The sequence below is a fragment of the Pezoporus occidentalis genome, unplaced genomic scaffold (genome assembly GCF_034315485.1).
Source record: "Pezoporus occidentalis ecotype Australia unplaced genomic scaffold, CSIRO_AGI_Poc_V1 ctg323, whole genome shotgun sequence".
Classification (NCBI taxonomy): Eukaryota; Metazoa; Chordata; class Aves; order Psittaciformes; family Psittacidae; genus Pezoporus; species Pezoporus occidentalis.
The window spans coordinates 62,383-83,753 of NW_026915192.1; the positions used below are offsets into that span (position 1 = coordinate 62,383).

At 52.2% G+C, this 21,371-nt stretch overlaps 2 protein-coding genes and 1 long non-coding RNA gene across 5 annotated transcripts in view; 2 read left to right on the forward strand and 1 right to left on the reverse strand.

Moving 5' to 3' along the window:
* Positions 1-612: 612 nt before the first annotated feature.
* HTR1D (5-hydroxytryptamine receptor 1D) lies at positions 613-11,794 on the forward strand. Of its 2 annotated transcripts, none has more exons than XM_062628764.1 (3): positions 613-880; positions 8,918-9,089; positions 9,569-11,794. In XM_062628764.1, exon 3 carries the CDS (start codon positions 10,433-10,435, stop codon positions 11,567-11,569), a length of 1,137 nt encoding a protein of 378 aa, XP_062484748.1. In that variant the 5' UTR covers positions 613-880; positions 8,918-9,089; positions 9,569-10,432; the 3' UTR covers positions 11,570-11,794. The 2 variants fall into 2 exon arrangements, with proteins under 2 accessions (XP_062484748.1, XP_062484749.1); XM_062628765.1 differs by having other exon boundaries at positions 8,929-9,089.
* A 1,566-nt stretch (positions 11,795-13,360) lies between these two features.
* On the reverse strand, positions 13,361-15,296 carry LOC134168746 (uncharacterized). The gene is made up of 2 exons (XR_009966655.1): positions 14,856-15,296; positions 13,361-14,573 (listed from the first exon to the last, which is right to left on the reverse strand). It is a non-coding gene; the product is annotated as an uncharacterized LOC134168746 (long non-coding RNA).
* A 1,349-nt stretch (positions 15,297-16,645) lies between these two features.
* LUZP1 (leucine zipper protein 1) overlaps positions 16,646-21,371 on the forward strand; it is a 34,985-nt gene continuing 30,259 nt past the window's right edge. The window contains exon 1 of one of the 2 annotated variants that reach the window (XM_062628767.1): positions 16,646-16,768. The gene's annotated coding sequence lies outside the window, so the exon portion shown is untranslated. The remainder of the gene's footprint in view (positions 16,769-21,371) is intronic. The other variant, XM_062628768.1, reaches the window with a different exon arrangement.

Below are 21,371 nucleotides of genomic sequence, written 5' to 3' on the forward strand. Positions count from 1 at the left end.
GCAGGGTGATGCAGGCTATCCGCAGCACGAAGTGTGCAGGAATCATGAGAGGATCTGGGTTTGTTGAAACGAGTCCAATATGCAAATTGCTGCCAGAGGGAACTGGAGGCAGCTGCTTGGCAATGGCTGCTTGAAAACCTGCTGAAGGCCAAATGACACCGCAAAGGTGCCATCGCTCCTTCCAAGACCTTGGCTCTATTGGAATTGCTCCCATAGAGATGTTTTGTGGAGGGGTTGAACAAAGTTGTTGCTTCTCTGAAAAAACAAACCCCACCAGAACAGCTTTCATTTCTGAATAGAGACTAAACCCGGTTAAAACCCGCTGGCTGCATCTCTCTGAAGAGCAGGAATCGGCACTCTGTGTCTCCTAGGTGTGGATGCAGGAGGTGTGCGGCTTAGAGGGGCCACGAGCCTGCGGCTGCAGGTAAGCTGACGGACAAGCCCACCCAGCCAAGCTCTCCGGCCACCTCCACGCCTGCCCCTCGGTGGTGCCCCCGTTATCTCACTCGGTTATTTGTCTAAACCCCACTTGGGATCCCGGCGCCGTGGCCCGCCCGGGGGATGTGCCACGGCCCCGGGACAGGGCTCCACTCCGCGCGCCTGTGCCAGGATCACCGGCGTGGGGAGCTGCAGACTCGAGCCCCAGCCCCATCCCGGGGCTTCCCTCGCAGGCATCGTGAGCGCCTCCGGTGCCGGTCCCCGGCTTCCCATGGGCAGAGCCGCGGCCGGCGCCGGGACTGAGCGCGGAGCCGCCGCCGGCGCGCCCGGTGCGGAGCGGGACGCAGGGGCTGGAGCCGGCGCTGCGAGCCCCGCCGGGGCCGCGGGTATTTAGGGCGGGCGCCGCCGGAGCCGGGCGAGAGCGGGACGGCGGGGACCGAGGGTGAGTGCGGGGCGATGCCGGCGCCGACGGGGCGGGGAGCGGGGGCAGCCCCGGTTGAAGTTGGGTCTCCGCGGAGCTGTCGCCGCCCCGGAGCCGGTGCCGGAGCCGCGGTGGGGCGGGAGGAGGAGGCCGGGGCCTGCGGCGGCTTCGCCCCGGCTCGGTGGGTGCGGGTGGATGCGGGTCCCCGCCGGCATCGCCCAGCCGGGTGCGGGGAGTCGAGCGGCGCCGGACGCGGGCACCCGTCCGTAGTGCGAGGGAAGGTTCCCTGTCCTGGGCAATGCAGTTTGAGACGGGCGCTGCGGGTCTGCCCTCCAGGCACCGGGCGGTACCGGGGAAACGAAGCGACCGCTTTAAAACCGAGGTTGTTTTGTGCGGGTTGCACCGGGGAAGCTCTGGGGCACCGCGGCTGGGAGATGGGTCTGGCTGCGGTTGTCCCAGCATTATCCCACACCATTGGGGTTTGTTTGTGAGTGACCCGGCTGCCTGGCTTCGTCCTCACTCCTGTGTCAGGTACGATGGTGACTCAATGTCACCCCCATTCAGGTGCCAGCGCAAAGCCGGGAGTCCTCACCCATCCATGCTCATGTCCCTGCTTGAATGCAAGCAGGATTCCCCGGGCAAAGCCCACCATTCTCTCACTTGGAGCCAATGGACTGTCACCGTGCAACAAATGATGAACGTGGACCACTTCTGGGATGAGCTTTGGTACTGCAGCAAAGAGGAGCCAGTCAAGGACAAGGACTGCCAGCATTGCCCTGCCATCATGAGATGGTCCTGATTCTTCCAGGATACTGCAGGAAGCAATGCATGACAAAGACTTCGAGGGGAATAACGTTTTCCAGAGACACAGTCCTTTTCCCAGTTGTGAGAATGACATAAACCCCAGGGAAGAAACTTCCTTCCCAATACTAAGTGTCCAACTGACTTCAGAGTGATGGGAATTACTTTGCCAGTCATTGTAACTTCCTCATCACAGGAACTGTTGTCAATGGAAGCAGTGGCTGGGATCTGTGAGGTTTCTCAAGGCAAATTTGCTTTTCTTTTTCATGTTCTCCCCAAAGTTAAGGTGGCATCATAAGGAAGGATGTCGGCTGTACATCATGCATGCTTCTCGAATATTAAAATGAACAAACATCAGGCAATCCTCTTCTTTTTCATGTTGCCTGTAATGCGGTTTCCCATTTACCCCCAGACCCTGACAGTCTCAAGAAGCATCCTCACCAGTCATCCCTCATCTCCGATTGTTCTGGCTCCTTTGCAGCTGATGGCTGCTGCCTTGGTTTCTATAGCTGGAGGAATCTGGACAGGTCCTATATGGGAATGCTGCTTCATAGTGCCTTACAAACGTTCAGGGATCAAAGGAACAAGTGGTGTGTATCAGGGGACCTTGTGTCTGTATCCTAGGAAATGAGTGAGGCAGCAGAGGACTATAGCAAAGTTCAGTGCAGTGGGAAAGGAGGGTGGAGAATGAGTAGGGAGCGACAGTCAGAAGCCAGGGACACGTGTGAACCACTGCCAGGGCTGATGCTACAGTCTGTCAGAGAACATTTTGGTACATTCTGCCCCACACATGGGGCTTCCTTCCTCCTGTCCGTGCTCTGCAATGGTGGAAGCTGGGGCTCTGGTACCCCAGTGCACCCAATGACAGCTATTGTCAGCAACTGTGTACCCTTACCATCTGCAAGCTGTTCCTAATGGCTCAGTCTTCCTTGTTTCAGTTAAATCCCTCTCTTTTCAGGGGTATTAGTCACAGCCACGGGGAATGCACTGTTTCTTCCTGTTCTGCAGCAAGCTTTCATGCATATAAAGTCTGCTGAGCATCTCCCTCAGCTGTGTCCTTTCAAGCCCAGACATCCCTGCTCATTCTCTTCCCTGCTGAACGCAGGGCTCTCATTTAACCTTGTCCAAGGTGAACAGAACAAGATCTATTTGAAGTCTTCTTCCTAGTTACACACCAGTCAAGGTCTTTGCCCTTTTGCCAAGGCACAAGATCAATGGTACTGCTGACAGTGCAGGCTGGTCCTACACTACACAGAGCTTTTACCTAGCTGGTGATTCTCCATCACACAGCACAGGGCAGCTGCTCATTTCTACCTGAACTAACGGCCTCTTGCTTGTTCTTAAATTTAATCTTAATCCTGCTCCCTGGTGTGCTGGAAGCCCTCCAGTGTCATTTCACTGGATGAAGCATGCACTGACTTCATCACCCAAACCATTACTGACAGTCCCAGCTACCAGGCCTCCTTGTTCCCATCACGGTAGAATTGCTGTGTGCTTCTTTCTGCACGTGTAGGTTAAAGCCCTGTGTTCTCTGACACATCCAGCCGCCAGCTCGAGGTCATTCAAGCAAAAGCTGCTCCCAGTTTCCTCCTGAATTGCCTTCAGGACAGAGGGTGGCTGAGTTCCTTCTTCCATGAAATGCAAGCCCATGTTTCAAAGTGCACTCTGAATTGGTTTACTGGGTGAGGAAGCGCTGCCTTCTGAACCCGCTTCATTCTCTGTGTTGGCAATAAGGGGATATGCTCTGATTACGGGTCTGTAGAACAATTCTACCACCCTTTCTATGCCTTTTTAAGGCTTGACTGTTTATTTGCATACAAGGATTAGCACCCCAGTAATGCATTAAACACTTGGAAAAGTCCCTGGGTCTGCAGAGAGCACTCTGTAGGGAGTTATACAGTGATTCCCCGTTCTTTCCTAAATGGGCTCCATGCTTCATGGCAGGAGACCCCTGTCTGATCTCCCATCTCTGCCCCAGCTCTCCTGCTGTCCTCCACTGTCTCCAGACCCAGGCAAGGCTGGTAGGTTCAAGCTGGACTTTGAAGTGCTGGGGTTCCAGGCTTCCTTTGTAGGCCATGGAAAGAAACGGGCACCACCTAAACCAGGCTTCAGGACAGAAAGGAAGAAGAATCTCCATAGAGGGAGCCTGAGAGCGTGAACCACGCTTGAGATTTAACCACTCTTTAGATGTCAGATGTGCCGGGTCAGGCGTTCTGTATCCGACCACTGAGACCAGAGTCAGCGTCCCCCTTCTTGTCCTGGATTCCACGTTGCCCACATTTGGACACAGTCTGCATTGCAAACTCACAGCCCACTGTGTTTCATTTGCCCTTGCAATTCTTCTTGTTACATGACATCAAATCATAGTGGGAAAGGAAACAAGAGAAAGAAAAAGCTTATTGGAGGTTTTGCACGTTTGTCATCACAGACTTTATGGCAGTCTAGGGAACGCCAGAGCTAAGAGCTGCAGCCCCTGCTCCCTCCGAAGGAATGATCAGTAACGTTGCGGTGTTGGATTTGCCGGCATCACTGCCCAAATCCCAACCTTTCCCTTTGACAAGTGACCACAGAACAGTTCAGGCTGGAGAGGACCATAAGTTCACCTAATTCCAGCCCCCTGCCCTGGGAGGTGTAACAGCGGTTGTAACTTGGTAGTCAGCAACAGGTTGGAGAGCTGATGCATGTTGCTGTGTATAAAGGCAAGAGAAAACAAACATCAATACTTCCTTGAAAGCTGAGCAAAATGAGAAGGTGGGAGAAGGGAGAGGAGGAGTTAAACCTCGCCAGTATTTGCTTGCCAGTTATCATCATTGCTGATTTAACATGGGAAATGTTCTGTATGTATCGTATCTATTTATCATAGAGCACTGTTCTCTGTATCAAAAAGTAAACCCGAAGCAGGTACACCTGATTTCCTTCGAAATAGTCACCCTAAGCCTAGCATTAGAGACTGAGCTGTGCTGCATGAACCGTGCTGCAGCGAATGTATGCAGCCTCATGTATACTCCTCCAGCAACACGAACTCTTTCGCACCAGCTCCCCTTACAGTCAAGCAGGGAGATGCTCAGCACTAAAGGGCTCAGCTGCCTGCTGGGGCTGAGCAGCTCACAGGGAGTTTTCACGTGTCTCAGTGGACTGTGATGAATTCACCTCGGCTTTGGTACTTTGTGATGCAGCCCTGAAGGAGGGGGCAAGGAGAAGAAGGCTGAAAACACTGCTCACCTCGCTGGTTTTATAACCAGTGCAAAATGTATACACGTAACAAGCAGAACCCAGGCAGCACTGCAGACCTCATGTAATCAAGCAAAGACTTGCTTTTCTAATCAAAAGTTCAGCAAATGTACAGTTCCTTGTATCCTGAGCAACCCAAACCAGTGTTATCCATCAACAGTTGGTCCATACTTATGGTACTTGAGGTGTGTTGTTTTGATCTGTGATGAGCTGGACAACTCATGAAGTGCAACAGCCCACTGAATTCAGCTATAGTGATGCAGACAGAGCACAGGGAGGTCAGGAGGGGGCAAACTAGCTGGAGTATGACAGCTCTGCTTCTGGAAACATGGTGTGGTGTTAAAGACTTGTTTGGTGTGATGTGAAGCTCACCTGAGATCTCAGAAGCATCCTGGATAATCAGAATAACCAGTGTAACCAGTTACTTGCTGCTGCCTGAACACCGGAGAAATTCAGGTGCAAGCTCAAGCTCCTGGTTTCAGGTCAGAGCCTGAGTTTTTAATCATCTTTTATTCCTAACACAGGTACCTGCAAAAATCAGGAGACAGGATCCCGTGTGAAACGGCAAGGTGGGAGGAGTAAGTGAAAACCTGAGGTGTGAGTGGAGCTGGGGGTGTGCGTGGATGCACTGCCTGGTGCCTCCAGGCACCTGCAATCCCTGCCCGGCACCCACCCAGGAGGAATTCACCCTTTGCCCTGTGCTGAGAGAGGAACTCGCTGAGCAGTGGCCAAAGGAGATCCTGGCCTGGGGCAGGACCCTGTGCTCTCACCCTGCTTCCTCCTGCCAAAGAAAGTGGTCCTGCAGAGCTGAGCCTTGCTCAGTCCTCCCTGCCTGGAGCACGAGACAGCGCAGGAGCTGGAGGCAGAGGTGTAGGAAATGTCCCTGCCATGCACAGCAGTGGGTGAGAACAGGGGAGCAAAGGCAGGCCCTGCACGAGGGCTGCCCGGCTTTCCTGTGGTCATGAGGGTTGCCACTTCCTAGCGATGCTCTGGGCTTCTCCCAAGAGCCGTGCTGTGCTTCCAGCTCACCCCCCTGCCCTGAGCACAAAGCAGAGCAGCGCTTGCAGTGATGCCCATCCCTGTCTCCAGGGACCTGGCAGCTTGTCTTAGGGACACCTTGTTTAGTGTGGGCGATGCTGAAACTGCCTCATCATAGGAGAGCACTCACTTCTATTCTAGATTACTCTGCTTCCTTTTCAAGGAGCTGACTCCAAGAGCCACATGAGCTTGTAAGCAAGCTCCCACTGCAGCTCGCAAACCAGTCCCCCCAGTCACTCCTTTATTTCTGATGGCAATGCGGCAGCCTTTCAGTGCGCAGTGCAGCCGAAGCTGACTTGATTGTATGGGGTCCATATAGATTTTATTTCCTGTCACTTTTAATCTATCTTATTTATAGCCTTTGCAGAATGCTCTGTACTTCAGGCAGCTTAATCCAAAGCCAGGAAACGTGGCTCGTTTGCAGCTTACTGATGCACACAGACATTATACAGATTGCACACTACATTTGACAGCTTTTTCCCCAGTTTTTACTTTCACACAGGCTTCACCTTTTCTGTGGATCCCATTCTCCTGTGCAGGGCTCCCTGTCATTGCTTTGTTTTAATCCTGGAAGCTGCATCCCGACTTGATCGGGATCTATGGACTGGCAGATTCCTACCGCTCATTCTGAATGCATTCCATTCGAACAGGGCTCCCACCTCCAAGCTGCACTCCACAGATGCTCTCATGCTGCCTTGAGTCAATTGTCCCTAAGACGCAAGAACTCGCTTTAAAATCTCCCCCTCCTGAGCTCTCCCACGAGCTGCCGGTGCGCAGTGACTCCCGTTCGCAGTGCCATCTGCTGCCTGCCAGCGCCTTTGCTGCTGCTCGGGGCTGCAGCGGGAGAGAGCAGACCTGTTTTACCCAGGGTTCTACCCTGACCTCCAAGATCAGACTCGGTTGCACAAGTTGGGGAGAGCCGCTGGATTTTCAGTATTTTGCTGAACTTCAGCCCTGTTCGCAGCCAACCCTTTGCGATTCCCCTGGTTGTTACCCAGCTACGAGGGGGGGAGAATGAATTCCCCAATTCCTCTCCCTTCAGCGTGACCTTGAAACATTCAGCTCGCTAAAAGACATTCCATCTTGCTCTCCATTTTCCCTGCTCTATTCAGTGAAAGGGCAATTCTGTATTTTCATCTCAACACACTTACTGGTGTATCCATGACTTACTCCAGCACAGATCTGCAGGGATGCACCAACGCGTTCTCACTGTGGGGTCAGCTGCACCATTCAAAGCCAGGCTGGATGTGGTTCTGAGCAGCCTGACCTAGTGGAAGATGTCCCTGCCCATTGCAGGGGGTGGACGAGATGAGCTTTGAAGGTCCCTTCCAAGCCCAACTATTCTGTGATTCCGTAATTCCATGAAATCGCTGTCTAAAGGACTCCCCCCGTTCTCCAGAAATGGCATCTGTGTTCCAGAAGGGTCAGAAATGGGTCATGACTTCCTTTACTGGACTGCACATCCTTGGCCTCTCTTGGTGCAGGGCTGCAGCTCCATGTTGGCACAACCCACACGATGGCACTGGGTCATAACTCAGCCTCCTGCTTGTGGCATTGCCCTGCTGCAGCTTGGTTTCTCCTCCAACTTAACCAGGCTAGAGACCCTGCCCTGCTGCCTTGCCTTCACCGTGCGAGCTGAACTGCAGAGCTGAACAGCAGGCAAAACCAGGAACCAACAGAGAAGATAATGATCACAGAGAAACCAGATGAACTTTACCATCCCTGCTCACTAAAGACTATTTGGAGGATGGTTACAAGTGGAACCTTTATTTCTGGCCAAAGTGAACAACATTAAATCTTCACTCTCACACAGTGCTCAGCTAAAGAGTTCAATGCAACTCAAGATCCAAAGTGCAATGGTATCAGCAAGGCTGTTCAGTCTCTTTTGGCACCTGCATCTGTGGTACCAGTTTCCAAAGAGATCCGGGCAGCTGCTTATCCACAGGCCTGATGTCTGTACCTAGCCAGTTTGCAAAGGCTAGAATGAACAACAGGATCACTGTACACGTAGCAAATATGGTGGTTTGGGGAACAGGAAAAGGCCAGGCTTTTGCAAAGGTAAGTTATACCTCCGCAGTCTGTTGAAGTAATTACAAAAAGCTGATGTGTACTGAGTGAACTCAGGGCCAACTGATTTAATTACTTGGACTCTCAAGAGACTTTAAGTGATCTGGAAAGTACACGAATAGTGGGGTGCTGACATCTGCTGATGAAACAAAGCTCTTCAGGGTAATAAAGACAAGGACGGACTGTGCAGAGCTGCAAAGACCCTTAGTGAAAAGTAGAAGAAGGAAAACAAGACAGATAGATGCAAAAAGTGAGCAAAAAGTTAAAAATGCTGATGCTACCACTCATGGCTTTGGGATCATGTTAATTGGGACTGCTCTGTGGGAATGTCAGATCAGGCCATGGAACGATTAAAAAACCCAAAGTAAATCTCAGAAATCATTAGGCAAGAAACTGAGACGAGAACAGAAACTATCATTATGCTGCAGTAAAATCAGTGGTGCGCCCACGTCTTCAACACTTTGTGGTTCTGCTCCCTCTGCCTCAAAAAGAACATATTGGAGTTGTGGAAGCATCACAAAAAGGCAGCAGGGCTGAGCCACTGTCAGAGAAAGGTGACTGGATTTGATGGACTTTGGTCACCATGGCCATTGTTACGTTCAAAAGTGGAACCTTTGCTCAGTGTCACAAGAATGGTCATTGGGAAGATGGGTTAGCCTTCCTGGTAAAAACCCCAGGGCATTTAGTGTGAAACAGCAGGCTCTTCTAGGTCCCCTTATTGGAAAAGTGCACCTCAGAAGAAAAAGCATCTTTAAAAGCAAGTTTGACTCACAGAAGGTGGTTGCTTCCAACACTCAGACCTGACAAGTGTTTCTGAGGTCAGGATTCAGGAGCTCAAGAGAGGCTGTTTGACACCAAAGTGTCAGTGTTTCATGTATATGATGCTCTTGCTCCACAGATTCCTAACCGAGTGACTCTCAGCTCTGTTTCAGATGTACTGGTTGTGAGTGACAGAGGTGTTTCTTCTCGACGGTTCAGAGGAGGCTGGCCTGGTGACTATCTCCTTGGAGAAGTTCACTGTCTTTTTAGCCCTCGCAGCCATTCATGGACCATATTCAGGATCTCTTTCAAGAAGGCTTGGGCCTGGCATAAGGTAAGTGACATTCTGGTACTGATGGGGGGAACCGAGTCAGAGATCTCAAGGACAAGGGGTAACGGGTTAAAACTTAAGCGGAGGAAGTTTAGATTGGATCTAAGGAAGAAGTTCTTTCCTGTGAGGGTGGTGAGGCACTGGAATGGGTTGCCCAGGGAGGTTGTGAATGCTCCACCCTTGGCAGTGTTCAAGGCTAGGCTGGACAGAGCCTTGGGTGACCTGGTTTAGTGTGAGGTGTCCCTGCCCATGGCAGGGGGCTGGAACTGGATGATCTGAAGGTCCTTTCCAACCCAAACCAGTCTGTGATCCTATGATTCTATAAATCTGTCTTCAGATGTTTTCTTCAGGTTTGTAAAGATTTCAGGTTACACCAAGTGAATCTAAAGAAAAGCAATGGCAAGCCTGTAGGCTGTGATACCTCAGCGACCACAACTCTTCTATCCCCATTCTGCACTAAAAAATCTGCTTTCTTTTTCCAGAACCCCTTCACCAGCCTGTTCTTCCTCCTTTGAGGGAATCACTACTCCAGAAGTCATTCCAATCATTGACCATGTCAGGAGCATCTCAGTTCTTGGAACATGCTGTGAGCTTCAGTGCCAACGCATTGATTTCTGGTACCCAATACCTGACTTCAGCATTTGAAGACTGAATGTTGATGAGAAAACCTCACTGCTCTGGAGGAAGAAATGAAAACCGAGCTCTGGGCTTTTCAAAAAGAGGTCTTGATTTACAGTTCTGGCACAAATGATGGCTACAGAAGGAATGCAGACAGTATTGGTCTGTATCTTGGGTGCCCTGCTAATAAAGTGTCCCTTATCAATATCAAAAATGTGACATTCAGCTAGTAGAGAGGAAGAGAAAATACTCTTGAGGGTGGCTTTGTCCCGAGCACAGGGGCACCAATTACATGCCCACGTTTCTTTTTCGCCGTCTCACTCTTCAGTATTTATGGATGCAGCTTTGCAGATGAGTTGAGAAAGGAGGTGTGAAGGAAAGGTAATAAAGAATGATTAAGTCACCTGCATGATGGAAATGAAAACCACCTAAATCCCCACCACTCACAGTACCTGTGTTGTGATAGTGCTTGTATTTGTCAGACACCAGAATCATGTCTGGATGATTATGTTTTGCTTTAACAATGATGTCATTGAAGTGATGTGATGGAAAATGTAACTTCGGAGAGCACCTCATCTACTGTGTAAGCTGAAGTTTTCAACAAGTTAATATTTCTTCTGTGTTGGGTTCTAGTATGAGAAGTTCTATTTCAGCAGAAAAGTAAGCATCTTCCCTCAGCATCCCAGAAAGGCTACACTGGGAAGCGAGAAGTGAAATCAGAGCAGAGGATGACTCAGTATAACCACTCGGCAGAGCTCCCTCTCCAGAGCTCAGCAAACAAGTCATTAAATTTCACTGAAGCACCGCTGGCTTTGGATGAAGGGACACTGTTAGGGCTGAAGGTTTCCTTGTCGGTCCTTCTGTCCGTTCTAACTTTGGCAACGGTCCTTGCAAACGTTTTTGTTGTCATTACCATTTTTGTGACTCGAAAGCTCCACACACCTGCGAATTACCTCATCGGCTCCTTGGCGGTGACTGATCTTTTAGTGTCTGTCCTAGTAATGCCCATCAGTATTGCTTACACTGTCACCCACACGTGGGCCTTTGGCCAAGTGCTGTGTGATATCTGGTTATCGTCAGACATCACGTGCTGCACAGCCTCAATCCTACACCTCTGTGTCATTGCACTGGACAGATACTGGGCTATCACAGATGCTCTGGAATATGCCAAACGCCGGACCACAGGCCGAGCAGCGCTCATGATTGCTGTGGTCTGGATGATCTCTATCAGCATTTCTGTGCCACCGTTCTTCTGGAGGCAAGTGAAAGCTCCTGAAGAACTTGCAAAGTGTACTGTGAACACAGACCAAATTTCCTACACGATTTATTCCACTTGTGGAGCTTTTTACATCCCAACTGTGCTCCTCCTCATCTTGTACGGGAGAATTTACATAGCGGCTCGATCCAGGATCCTGAAGCCACCCTCATTATGTGGGAAACGCTTTACCACAGCACACCTGATAACTGGCTCTGCTGGCTCTTCCCTCTGCTCCATTAACGCCAGTCTTCATGAAGGGCACTCCCATTCAGGTGGCTCCCCAATATTTATCAATCACGTTAAAATAAAGCTCGCAGACAGCATCCTGGAAAGGAAGAGAATTTCTGCTGCACGGGAAAGGAAAGCCACCAAAACGTTAGGCATTATTCTGGGAGCTTTCATTTTCTGCTGGCTGCCTTTTTTTGTCATGTCCCTAGTGCTGCCAATCTGCCGAGATGCTTGCTGGTTTCATCCCATCCTCCTGGACTTTTTTACGTGGTTAGGTTACTTAAACTCCCTGATCAATCCAGTCATTTATACGGCTTTTAATGAAGAATTTAAACAGGCTTTCCAAAAACTAATTCATTTCAAGAAGTGCTCATCTTGAGCCTCTCCTGTCATGTTAGTGAGCCTCGTGCAATCGTGCAGCCTACCTGGAAACTTCCTGTGCTTTTATTCCTTAAGGTACAGAGCCATAATTGCCATCTCTGCTACCTACCCTGTGCTGTGCATGTAACTGGGAACTTCCTGCCCATTTGGTACTTCCTGTCTGGAATCCTCCATCCCATAACAGAACATGTCTGTGGTCTCTGCAGTGATCATCTGTGTCTGTGAGCTCTGTAACAAGTGATGGAGCTCAGAGAGCTGAGTTTGTGTGATGAAACGACACACGTTACCCGATTCTGCCATGCTTTTGTAACCGGATGGGAGGAAAAGGTGTGTGTAGTTGCAGGACAGTATTCCTGCTGTATTTTACTAACAATTTAGGTAGGCTGAGAAAGCCTCTGGAGAACAGGCTCTGATGTCTGCGTTTCCTATGGCACGTGCCCTAGCCATCTGACACTGATCAAACCTGAAACTTGGTGTGATACAGCCTCACTGAGCAGCAGGGCATAGGAGGCACAGCAGGTGTGCAAGTGCTGTGGGCATTTCACAAATACTGCATTTCCAGCTCTGCTTTGGGTGAACTGTAGAAAGAAGGTTCATTTATTTAAATCATTTTTACACATTTTATCATTAATAAAATAGCAGAAACACTACAAAATAAATAGCATGAAAACGATGGAAAAGTATTTCAATCTTGTATTTCTGGTTTTTTGGGTTTTTTTTTTGCATGCACAAACTGAAAGAGGAAATTATAGTTAGTGCCATTGTGGAGTGACTGGGACTTCAAAAACGAGCCAGGAGGCGATGACAAGAAATGGAGAGGTAGAGAGGAGAGAATTAAGTGACACATCCAGGCCCACTACAGCCTTTCAGCCTCTCATTTACATCTCTTGCACAATCTTGCAGCTTCCTCCTGTTGCTGGTGCCTCTGCTGAGGACTGGACCATGAAGCGACTGCCCCAGGAACACCCACGGCAGAATCAGAGCAGTTGTATAGTCCTCTCAGAGCGCACACTGAGGGCAATTGAGGCTGCCCTGTTTGGGACACAGCTCCTCTCCCCTCCCAGGAGCGAGCTGACACAGCTCAGCCCAGCTCAAGAATTACCTGGCCATGTCCGCCCAGTCTGCTTCCAGAGAGGATCCACAGCTCCCACCGGCAGTGGTGGTTCTCTCACTTGTGCTCACTCCTTGTGCACTGCCTGGCGACACATGAGCTGACACGGGCCACAGCCCATGTGGGCACTGTGGACACTCTCCTCCTTTCAACTCAGAGATTATGGGGTGTTACTTATCTTTCATAGGAAGATGACCCACTACTATTCGTTGGGCTTTTCTAAGACACGGTTCAATTCAAGAGCAAACAGAATTCACAGTTCAATGCAAGAGGCCCTGTCCTTAATTAGATCAAGGGCTAATTAAAAAGGGCAGATGGTCTAATATTACACCATTCTTAATGCTGGTAAATATTTGACAAAGTGCTTCAGGAACTCATACTGGAAAAAATATTAATATGGAACTGGCACATGAAAACACCAGCTAAGGATCACAAATGAAAGATAAATAACACCCCATCGTCTCGGAGTTGAAAGGAGGAGGTTATCATGGCCCAGAGGTCAGTGTCTGTATTTACCATGTCATTAATGCTCTGTGGATTGCAGTCAGGACCCAAATGCACTTCACAGAAGGCACATGGGGGCTGCATGATTTCTAAGTGCCTCTCTGGTGAAGTTCTTCCAATAGTGAGCACATAGGTAAGTTAAAAGACCTTTTTTTATTTGCATAGAGGTCCCTGTTGTGCCTGTCCCACCATAATATGGATTTTATTGAAAACACAAGAAATAGCTAAACAAAAGTCAAAGCATGTCTGCGTGTTCACTGCAGCACCCCACAATTACATTTCAGCGTGGGTTATTCCTACAGCTGGGGAAGGGGATGAGTGTTAGCAATGAGGAGTCACCATGGCTGAAGGCTGGCAAGACAATGGAAGTGGAACCTGCTCACTCCTCCCAGGACAAGCCTGAATCTTGCAATGGGAATGGAAGATGGTCATGGGCAGTGTGAGTTGAAGCAATACTGCCACGCTTACCAATGCAGAGATGGAGGAGCAAATGTTGTATGTGTAAGACTACTCCCTCTGCAGTAAACCTTAAGAGCCCATGAAGGAATGCCAGGAGGGGTGGCTGTAGGCACGGTTCCCATACAACCTCCACTATGCCAACCCGGCTACAGGTGTTCAGTAGCTCTTGTCACTCAGAGGTGAGGAATTCCCAACAGCAGCCAGATGCTTCTGCTGAAAACTCCAATGACCAGACACATATCCCATACACTTGTCAATAGCAGGTTTTGCATTTAGGCTTCATCACCGGTGAAACAGGAGGAGGAAATGTAGGTTAACAGGTAATGAAGTCAAGAGCCCTCTCAGCAGGATTTCCTCCAAGCCGCCTTATTCACACACACACCCCCTCCAGCTTCTGGTGGCAACAGACACATCTTCACAGCAGTTGTGTTGCCAGCACCTTGCTACTGAGAGGGAGGCCCCTTTCCCGAAGGATCCCATAGCAGCTAGTTGCCAGTTGGGCTCCATATAGTTGATATGACCCCTTCAGCCCAACCATCCACCCCGTTTCTCACTCACTTCACACTCCACTTACCCAGTCCAAATGTCACCGACTTGGCTACAAGTAGACCGCTGGGAGACCATGTCACGACAAAGTCAAGGCTACTATCAATCAATACAACACCAAGCGCCCTCCTGTTGTCCACCCAGGCTGTTGCTTCACTGTAGAAGGTTGGTCATTGGTAAATCCCTGATGGCTGTTCCCAGTAATTTTCTTGTCCTTCACATGCTTTGAAATAGCTTCCAGAAGGATGTGCTGTCCACTCTTCAGGGACTGAGTTAAGGCTGACCAGCTGGTAGCTGCATGGATCCTCACTGCCATTCCTAACAACAAGAATGACATTTGTCCTTTCTTCAATCATCAGGAACTCTTCCCAATTACCAAGACCTTTCGAAGATGAGAGAAACCAGTCTTGAGATTACATTGGCAAGCATGCTTGGTACCCTCAAATGCATCCCTTCTGGTTCCATGTATAGGCCTAATTCAGCTGACATTTTTAAGATGTTTGCTCCAGGAAGGAGTGAAACACCCTCTAAACTCAACTGAATTTCATGACAGAGAACCCCAAGTGCTCTGTGACCAAGAGGAAGATAGCAGCAGTATGAACAGAATAAGACAACGACCTGCTTCTGATGTTGCTGCTTGTTCCTGAGTGCTTTTGTTACTAACCTTGCTATGGCTGCAGGATCCTAATGGTGGTATCCCGCTGATCCTAGGAACAAGAAACAGTTACACACAGAGAGAAAAACAACAACAAACCAAACCAAACTTACGCTGGCTGCCACACAGAGTCCTGATAATGCCGTGCCTAGCAAGCTAGACGGCAGTGCTGCCCACACAAGCATCCATCTATTCCTTCTTCCTCCTTACTGTGTTTAGGAACGTTCCTAAACCGTGTGTGGCACCTAGCATAGGCTTCAGCTCTGTCAGGAGCTTTTAGAAACCACTTCAGTGTCAGGAGGTTATCATGACTCTCACTTTATAAATACTTAAAGCCCGAATATCAGGGAATAACAGAAGAGGCTCCACTTCCATTAAAAAATAGTAATAATACGACTAAATGCGGTCTTTGCAGAGAGAAGGCAGAGATCCTGACGTGATGGAGAGCCCCGGCTCTGGGACAGGGCCCCGCTGAGCTCTCGGGACTGGCACAGAAGCGCTCGCCCTGCCTCCCTTTTCCGCCAGCCTAACGAACGGAGCAGACCCCCGGACCGGCGCACCCGGAGCAGCGCGGGCACACGAGCGGCTCCAGGAGGGAGGCGGAACCGAGGGCATCGTTCCCGGGAAGCTGCTGGCTGAGCGCAGACACCTCAGGGGGACGCACCAGAGACAGCGGGCACGGAACAGCAAGGACACCCGAGGAGCCAGCCCAGGGCCTGGGGAGCTCGCGGGTGACTCAGGCGTTTGTCACAGCCACTGCTGCTCCCCAGGAGCTTGTTTAATCCCTGCCCAGCCTCCCGGCCCTGGTGCTGGGGGCACCCCGCAGCCTCCCGGCCCTGGTGCTGGGGGCACCCCGCAGCCGCCCGCCTCTCAGCTCCCCAGGCTGTGCAGCGGCTGCAGGAGCCACTTGTGTTGGTTTAAACCTGCTGCACCCCTCCGGGCTCCGCTGCCGCAGGCGCTGAGAGCTTCGGCCGCTTCCCCAGGTTACGCCCGGTTTCATGGGCGCTCGTCACCTCCGCCCACACCCTGCACCCCTGGAACCGAGCCGCCTGCCCAGCAAGGGCCCTCGGGGGGGGGGGCTGCCGCTCCGCAGGATCCCGTAGGAAGGGATCGCTGCTTCCCGGGCTGCTCCTCCCCAGCGCACCCCACCGCTGCCGTACCCCCTCCTCCAGCGCTCCCCTCTGCCCATCCCAGGCCCTGGGCTGGAGACTTCCCCCCTCCTGGTCCCCTTGACTCTTCAGGGCGAGTTGGGTTCCCCCCCTTTGCTCCTATTTGTATGGCTTTTATTCAGCACCTCCCAGCCCAGCCAAGCGCCGGATCCCCTCGTTACATCCCGCATTCAACTCGTCCCTTTCTGTCCTTCTGCCTCGTGCTGACTGCGCCAAATGCCCATGAATAAACCCCAAAACACTTCCTCCTTCCCCTCCGAGCAGCCGGCGCTTCCTTCCTCCTCCTCTCTCCACTAGGTCACGTATCCCATTTCCTTCCCCGGGACAGACCTCGTCCATTCCCCAACCTCGCACCACCGAGCTCCTTCCGCCCCGCGCCACAGGCACCCGTGCCCCTTCCACCGCCTCCACGTCCCCCCGGTGCTGCCGTCCCGGAGCCGCAGGGTCCCGCACCCCCTCCCCGCCGCCCCCCGCAGCCCTCAGACTGCAGCTCCCGCTCCCCCCAAGATGGCCGCCGCGCCCTCCCGTCTCCCCGCGGAGCCGCCCCGCTCCGCTGACGTCAGAGCGCCGCCCGGTCCCGCCGCCCTCCCCTCATTGTCAGCGCCCGCACCCGCCGCCGAGCCCGGAGCCCCCCGCGGGCTGCGGCTGCCCAAGCCCGGGCTGCCCCGCCGGCTGCAGCGCGCCGCGGGCGGCAGGGACGGAAGGGAAGGGACGGGACGGGAGGAAGGAGCGAGGCCCGGCCGGCTCCCTCAGGTAGGCAGAGGTGGGCGACGACGGGGCGGGCGGGGGGTGCCGGGGAGGAATGTGAGGCATCCGCTTTGTCTCCGCGGACCCAACGCCGCCTTCCGCGCACGGGCGGGCGCCGCCGGGCCGGGGCTGACCCCGCGGAGGCTCCGCCGCCGCCGCCACAGCGCGGGTCGCCCCGGCCCGGCGGCGCCCGCAAAGGGCCTTTGGGCTCCCGCTCGGAAATGGAGCCGCCGCCGGGCTCCTTCCGACGTGACCGGAACAGCGCTTTCCTGAGCCCAGAGCGGCGCGGTCCCCGCCCGGGAAGGTCGCGGTCCCTCGGGGGCCGTTGCGAGCCGCCTCCGGGGAAGGTCGCGGGCACCGTCGGGGTTCGGTGGAGCTGAGGTCCAGAGGCGCACAACGAGGGCGATTGCTGCGGATACCCTTTTCCAGGCTCCTTTTCCAGGCTCCTTTTCCATAGACTCCTTTTCCTGTTGCTTATTTTCCTCTGAATTTCTCTTTTTTTTTTTTTTTTTCTCCCCAGCCCACCCACATTTATCCCTATAAAGTTCTTTTTATCTGCGAGCTTTTCCGATGCGCTGCCTTTGTTAGTTTTTAGCTGCCTTTGCTCGCCCCGGTCACGAGGGAATTCATTGATGGAGAATCCCGAAACCCTCCTTTTTTCCCTTCATAAAACTGCTTACAAGTGCCCCTTTTGGCTTCGCCGGGTGTCCCACGTGCTGGCACGCAGAGCGAGTGGGAGACCAGACCGGTGCTGGTTGTCCTTGGTGACCGCGCTTCCATTGCAAATCTGCGCTGTTTTCCCTTCTAATGCTGCATCCGAAGCCTTTAAACCAATTAAACCCAAGTTAAAGCGACCGTCCCAACTAATTGGCACATTCACGTTAGGCGCAGGGGGATTAAGGGTTTAATTCTGTTAAAAGCACCCACAAAAATCACGGGCAGGAGTGCTCAGCCTTGCAGCGTGTGTCAGGGTGGTTCCCTCCTGAGCTGCCTGGGGCCGGGGGGTGAGCCCCTCTCCAAGCGGTGCCACACAGCAATGACAGTGAAAGGGGAAGTATTTTTACAGCCCTGGAGTAGTCTCAGGCATTCAGGGTTTAGGAGGAAAAAATGCGTTTCCTTACCGCATGCCTCCAGTCTCTTGGCAGTGCCGTGCATCTCCTGGTCTGCTGGAGAACGAGCAGGGGCAGTGTTCCTCAGTGCGTCTGCTCTCCGGGCAAGCCCAAAGCCAACAGCTGTGTGCTCTGGGCAGTTACCTGCCAGCCGGTGTGTTTCGGAGGGGCAGAGCCCTCCAGGGCTGTCCTGCATCCGCGGCACTTGCGGAAGCATTATTCCTCCATTGTGTTGAGTCTGTGGCAATAAGGGCAGCAGAAAACCATCATGCTGACCCCCCCCTCCCAGGGGCTCTGATCCATGGGGAGGGCTGGTGTGCAGGACCCTCCGGCACAAGGGGCTCCTTTGCCAGGTTGCATTCTGGCTGCCCCAGGCAGTCCCCTGCACCAGGCCAGGCACTGCAGGGAGGAGGAGGCCGTGGAGTTGGTCGCTGTGTTTCGTTTGGATGCGTGGCTGGAAGGTCTGCAGTGAATCAGGGTAATGGGGTGTGGGAGAGCAACTCCAGAGTGGGCAGGTCCCCGTTAACTAACCTCCGTTCTGCTCTGAGCAGCCCGTCAGCCTCAGCTTCCTCATAGCCCTGTGAATGGTACTGTTTCTTCAGTACAGGGCAGCCTGACCAATTCCTACTTTCTAGGAAGTTAAGTTCTGGCAATGTGGGCTCTTTGCTTGCCCTCTGGCTTTCTCTGTGCTCTGAAAACAGCGCAGCTGAGAATAACTTACTGAATTTCTTCATTTAGAGTGAGTTAGGAAGTGCAGACAAAAATAGCTCTTGTTAAAAACAAATACTCTCAAATGTGGCCATTACCAGAAATGGTAATGTTTAAAAGCCTGGTATGCCTTATGATCTTGACCACGTTATTGTGTCTGTTCAGATGGGTTGGTGATTGCACCTTTGAGCATGACCTTACCATAGGCTCGCTGAGGTTATGCTCATCCTCTGTGAAACCTTTCCTTCCCACCGAAGGCTGTGGTCTGCGAGGAGCCAGATGATACGTGTCTGCTTCCTCATGGAAGCTGTGCAAGAAGTGTGGCTGGTGTGACTGAGCCACATGACAAAAAGGACACCTTTATACAGTTGTTCCATGAAAATGAAGCAAATAGTCTTTTTAGGAGGCCATTTGGATTGGAAGATTCACGTGATGGTCTAGCAGCAGTACTATGGTTTGCACTAGCTAGTGCAATGAAGGTGATGGGAACCCTTAAAACATATTGGAAGGGAGAGCACTAGTTGTGGTGGTTATGGCTTTGTTAGTTACAGTCTCAGTCTTTCTGCCTTGGGTAATGTTTGGATCTGCACATGTGAAATAGAAAACACAAGTGTTTTCTAATGCTCGGTGACAGCTGACAAGCAGGTGTTGCTTGCCAGCACCTCCTGCATCCTTGGTGCTGGTGGTCTGCTCCATCCTTCCATACTGTCACTCCCTCTGCTTCAGGCAGGTTGCATCTTTGGAGGGCTTTGAGTCCTTTGAATTTGATCTCCTCCCCATAGTCACCAAAGGAGGGATTCATCTCCCTGTCCATAGTGGTTTGCCAGGGTAGCAGGGGAAGGCAGCCTTCTGCTGGTGGTGGCTGTGGCCACCCACTGCAGGCACTGTGGACAATCACATACATCCCTCTGGATTTGAGGCGTTAGAGCTGGTGACAGAATCACTTTGGTGGGAAGCCCACAAGCTGTTTGCCTTTAATTGTGCAGGTTTAGGAGCCTTCATAACCACCCTGACTTGGAGAGGCCACTGTGGGTGTGCCTTTCCCATGGACCCAGTGGGGTTTGGGTTGATTCAGCAGCCTGACAATCCGAGTGCTTTTCGATCTGATCAAATATGAGGCGTGGCATTGCATGTCAGCCACCAAAACACGGTGGTTTAGGCCTTAATCTTCTTGTGTCTCTGGCTACCTTCTTAGGTTTTGGCAGTGATGTTACATGGTGAGGCCCTAATCGTGGCAGATAAAGGGTTATAAGGCACCGTTCAGCCCCGTGTCCTTTAACCTCACCAGGGTGGAGTAAGATACGCAGGTGCAACAGCGAACCTTACCCAAGCACAGCGCCTGTGTGCTCACAGGGGCATAAACACCGTGCCCGGGCAGTTTTGTGTTTCCTTCTCTGTACAGCAGAGCTGAGGCTGTTTTGGTGCTTTCTCAGAGTGGCTTGTGCAGCAGATTGAACGTTTGCACTCCTGAACGTTTGAGGTTCTCACAGGAACACGATGCAGAAAGGTGAATGCACAGTGAAGGGCTGAAAGGAGAGAGGTGGTTAGAAAAGATGAGTTCTGCTGTTATACATAGTGATCAGCTTCCACTGTGGCCTTTTGCCAGAAGAGATCTGCCAATGGTGGAATCTGCTGGGGTCCACACCAAGAGCCCAAAGAGTAAAATGGGTCATTTATCTGCTTAGGAACAAGGTTTCCAAAATACACAGCTGTAAAGTGCAAGGAAACAGCAGCTGATAAGTTTGTTTCTATGTGACAGTGGGCAGATGAGAGCTGCTGCTTGCTGCTGCAACTGTCAGCTTGGAGGAGAGGTAGGGATTTCCACATCCTCTCAGTCATGGCTTTGGGAAGCACTGCGTCTGTGAGGGTGGGCTCTGTGGCTGGAGGAGGTGGGCTTGTCTTTCCACTCATCCCGGCTGCTTCTCATAGAATCCCAGCCTGGTTTATGTTGGAAGGGACCTTAAAGCTCCTCCAGCCCCAACCCCTGCCCCAGGCAGGGACCCCTTCCACTAGAGCAGCTTGCTCCAAGCCCCTGTGTCCAACCTGGCCTTGAGCACTGCCAGGGATGGGGCAGCCACAGCTGCTCTGGGCACCCTGTGCCAGCACCTCAGCACCCTCCCAGGGTAGAGCTTCTGCCTAAGAGCTCATCTCAGTCTCCCCTCTGGCAGGTTCAAGCCATTCCCCTTGGCCTGTCCCTACATCCCTTGTCCCAAGCCCCTCTCCAGGTTTCCTGCAGCCCCTTCAGGCACTGGAGCTGCTCTCAGGTCTCCCCTTCAGGAGCCTTCTCCAGGCTGCCCCAGCCCAGCTCTCTCAGCCTGGCTCCAGAGCAGAGCTGCTCCAGCCCTCGCAGCATCTCCATGGCCTCCTCTGGATTTGCTCCAACAGCTCCATGTCCCTCTTGTGCTGCTGCCTCAGAGCTGGATCAGGACTGAGGGGAGTTCTCTCCCTAAACATCATCCCCAGCCATCAACCCTTTGCCCCCCATCCTCTTTAACCCTGCCCAGTTCCCAGCCTGGTTGCAAGGTTGCTTTTATGTGGCCAGGATTGAGGAGCACAGGGCTAGGAGGGGGCAGGTGAGGTGCAGAGCCGCCTAAAATGACCCTAAAACTTCAGATAGAGGATCTGGTCCAAAGCCTGTGAGGCCACTTGTGCAGTGCTAGTATCCCCCGAGCACAGGAGGTATCGCTGCCTGTGTTTCTAACTCTCCACCCCCTTGCTTTTATGGTGACTTTGGCCCTGCTACCTTTGCAGTCTTCCTTCTCACACAAAGCACTGCCCAGGTTTGGGCAGCA

Excerpts from the sequence above, each read along its gene's own strand:
- HTR1D (XM_062628764.1), top strand. The coding sequence starts at position 10,433 with ATGACTCAGTATAACCACTCGGCAGAGCTCCCTCTCCAGAGCTCAGCA.